General features: G+C 37.3%; 1 protein-coding gene across 2 annotated transcripts in view; it reads left to right on the top strand.

Annotated features, from left to right (window-relative positions):
• Positions 1–1,192: 1,192 nt before the first annotated feature.
• Positions 1,193–3,437, top strand: part of LOC117125406 (apoptosis regulatory protein Siva-like) — a 5,383-nt gene continuing 3,138 nt past the window's right edge. The window contains exons 1-3 of one of the 2 annotated variants that reach the window (XM_033271923.1): positions 1,196–1,448; positions 2,328–2,513; positions 3,213–3,387. In XM_033271923.1, the coding sequence (XP_033127814.1) occupies positions 1,325–1,448; positions 2,328–2,513; positions 3,213–3,387 (485 nt within the window). In that variant the 5' untranslated portion in view covers positions 1,196–1,324. Of the gene's footprint in view, positions 1,449–2,327; positions 2,514–3,212; positions 3,388–3,437 lie in introns of both variants that reach the window. The other variant, XR_004448114.1, reaches the window with a different exon arrangement.

Below are 3,437 nucleotides of genomic sequence, written 5' to 3'. Positions count from 1 at the left end.
TCTCCCTGGACGAATCAAGACGGCTAAACAAAAAAATCCCGGTCCCAAATGTGGTCTTCTAGAGGTCACTTTTTTCATAAATAAAATTAAATAAAAATGAAGATGGTAGATTTACGAAAGTGAGACCAGATAATCGGATTAGACATTGTGTAAAATTGACTACTGAAGGTTCTAAGATTTATTTATTGCTAGCTGTATGCCCATGTATAGTCGAATGACTTATTGTTCGCGGGCTCTTTAATACGTACGCAAGTACATACCATCATCAGCACTGTAATCTATTCCTGGCTGACTTTAATGTTTTGATCATATTACTGCTTAAGATCCACTTTAAAAGTTTTAGAATTTGTTTCAATACAAAGTTTGATAATTTACAGTTATAATGCCAAGTACCGTACCTTACGATGTCAATAAGCATTTCAAAGATTTGTTAGTGGAAAATATACAATTAAAAAATCAGAGGCGGGTCCAATATCAGGATAGGATGAGCAGACCCGTATCCAGTGGGGGGGGGGGGGTTATAATTCGGGAGAACCCCCCTTTTCTAGCAAACCCCCTCTTTTTTTGGCGAACCCCCCTCTTCAAATTTCCCAAATAAGTCATCCAATCCAACTAATGCACTGCAGACCCACCCAGACACAGACGTTTTCAAACATATTTGCTTTTATAGCATTATTTAGACCCATAAAGCACAAAAATCCTCTTGCTTTGGGGGTTTCGCCGACCCCACCGGAGCTTCGACCTTGGACCTCACGCCCAGAAAACCCCCCTTGTAAGAACCTGGCCTAAATACCTAAATAGGTCATTGATTAAAATGTATATGTATCAAACAACAAAATGAAAGTGGGTCCAATAATCTCATTTTATGAAAAAATTAACGATTTATATAGTGTGGTATAGCCAAAAATATTGGTTGAATTTATGATAGGGTAACTAATTAATAATAATAAACTAATTCATCTTCATCAGTTTTCCATTATGTATGCAAGCCTTCCAAAGTCCGAGCTCAAGAATTTATGAAACAAAAAGTCGAAATTAATCGTACAGTGGTACACTAAATTTGTTTAATAGTTAAACTTTTATAAATCCTCATGGCAATTTATACGGAACTCTGGTTGAACGCGTTTCTTCAGTTATGTCTTTACATTAACGAGTTTTGAACGCGAAGTAATTAGGAACGCAGAATAATAATTTTCGCGCCACAAACAAGGGCAAGCCTCTCTAGGCACAGGTCCCTGCATGCCCACATGCGTCACGACCACGACAGCACCATTCATCCTTGAGAAACCCCCTTCGAAAACACTACATCACTAATAGTAATACTATGCCTAAACGTCCTAGGACTGACGATGCAATCGGTTATTGCCCGCTACAATTAAAAACGCATGTTGGACAAAAAGAAGTAAACATGGGAGTGAACAAGGATAAGAATATGAAGGCAGTTTACGGTAAGCATTTTTCTTATTTAGGCTAGCTAGGCCTAGGCCTAGAAAGGCTAGGCCTAGGCCTAGTAGTAGTAGGCCCTAGCCTAGGCCTAAGTAGTAGCTAGTACTACAGTTTAGGCCTATCGTCCTATCTAATCGATCTGCGCACCCCGTCCTGTTGCTGATTGAAGCTATCCTACTACCTTAATCAATAAATGGTTTACCGATAGGCTCTAGGTCTAGGCCTAGGCCTATTATTTAGATGTGTATAGGCCTAGATAGGCCTAGGGCCTAGCCTATTTATTAATATTATTTTTCAATTCTTTTTGTGCAATCCTTTTTATTTGTAAATTTTGTTGATGTTTTCTTAAGTTTTCAACTCTTCTTGGCTTGAGACTTTTTTTGTTGTTTAAAATGTTTTTTCCCATGTTTTTTTTTTGTTTTTGAATCTTTTTTGTACTTTTGATGTTTTTCATTTTTTTCTTGATTGTTGTCCTTGTCTTGCCTTGTTTTATTTTCTGCCTATTTGAATGTTATTTTTTTCCCCATTTTTTAACTCTTTTAGGAGAGGAAATAATAATTACTTAAATGCATGAAATGAAAGAAAGTTGCCTCTAGGCCTATATGCACTTTACATGAACAAAACCATGAAATATTGTAATACAGCAAAGAAAACCAATAAAGAAAACATGTACAATCTTTCATAATTTAAACAATTTTATATGTTCAACTTCTATTTCACAGTATTTCATTTTCACATTATTTCAATTTTCACAATATTTCATTGCATTTGCGTAGTTTGCCAAGACTTTTCGCTGCACATTTGAAAATGTCAGTTGCCAGACTCCACAAAAAGAGTATTTGCTAAAGTAAATGTTATTGTTGCTTTGGTTTTTTTCCCAGATCACACATTAAATTTGATGCTACAAGGTCAAAAAGCATACTACACTGGTCTGTTAGCAAGCAATGGACATAGCTGCGCTGATGATGGCCATCCCCACGATGATGCTGGTCAACAAGTTATGCCTGGCCAACTTCAACTTAACATGAGTGGTCAACTTATTAACAATAACAATCTTGGAGCACAGTGTAAGTTGATATTATAAATACAGATCAGTGTTTATAATTGATGAATAATTATTAATTTGGCTTTTTCTATCTAGGCCCTACAGTATATCTTTATTTTTCATTAGCCTGTTCAGCAAGTAAAATACAGCAGAGATTGGTTAGTTACACAGGGAGGCAATACCCCACACTTCCTGACTTTCAGAAAATTTCCAGCGTGGGTGGCACATTGTGGAAGGGGTTGTGAGCTTATATTTTAGATAAGCATGCAACCCTGTAGACATGCTATTGAGGGTACTAAAGCATTGAGTAACATCCACAAAAAAACTCCATAATATCATGCAGACCAAAGGCTTATACCTTTCTTCCTAAAGCTTGTATTTCATCTCCAAGTGGAACACAAGGAAAGCAGGAATTGAACCAGGGAACCCAAGTGCTTTCATGGCACAATAGACACACTGTCACCACCACCATAACTGTAGGAGTAATGTACCTTCCTTCTAGCCATCCACCATCCTTCACTGTACTAGGCCTTTCACTTTCCTGTAGGTGTCCTCTGCGCGCAGTAGGTTGGCTACCATGGATTTGCATTCCCCTCTAAAGTACACTGTGCTGCCTATTGAATAACATATTCTGATTGGTTAGATTTAAAGTTTGTGCATAGGTCAACAAAAGAAAGAAACAAAAGATTAAATTTAGTATTTTCTTTTTTTTTTTTTTCAGCATTGACTTGTGAATCACCAGCCCAGGCTGAACCTACCTGTCGGCTGTGTCTCGCAGGTCACAAGACCACTGCATTAACGACATGTCCCTATTGTGAGCAGCTTATGTGTCAGACCTGTAGTAGGCAGTGCGATTACTGTATTCGTGTCTTCTGTCAGTTTTGTTCAGTATTAAAGTAGTTTAATGGTTATCTTATTTTCAATGTGATAATTTGTGATTCATACC

Source organism: Anneissia japonica, unplaced genomic scaffold (assembly GCF_011630105.1).
Source record: "Anneissia japonica isolate Jap-2015-1 unplaced genomic scaffold, ASM1163010v1 scaffold2003_len1103335_cov173, whole genome shotgun sequence".
NCBI classification, from domain to species: domain Eukaryota; kingdom Metazoa; phylum Echinodermata; class Crinoidea; order Comatulida; family Comatulidae; genus Anneissia; species Anneissia japonica.
Note: the sequence above shows the minus strand (reverse complement) of the source record. Positions and strands in the feature narration are given on the sequence as shown.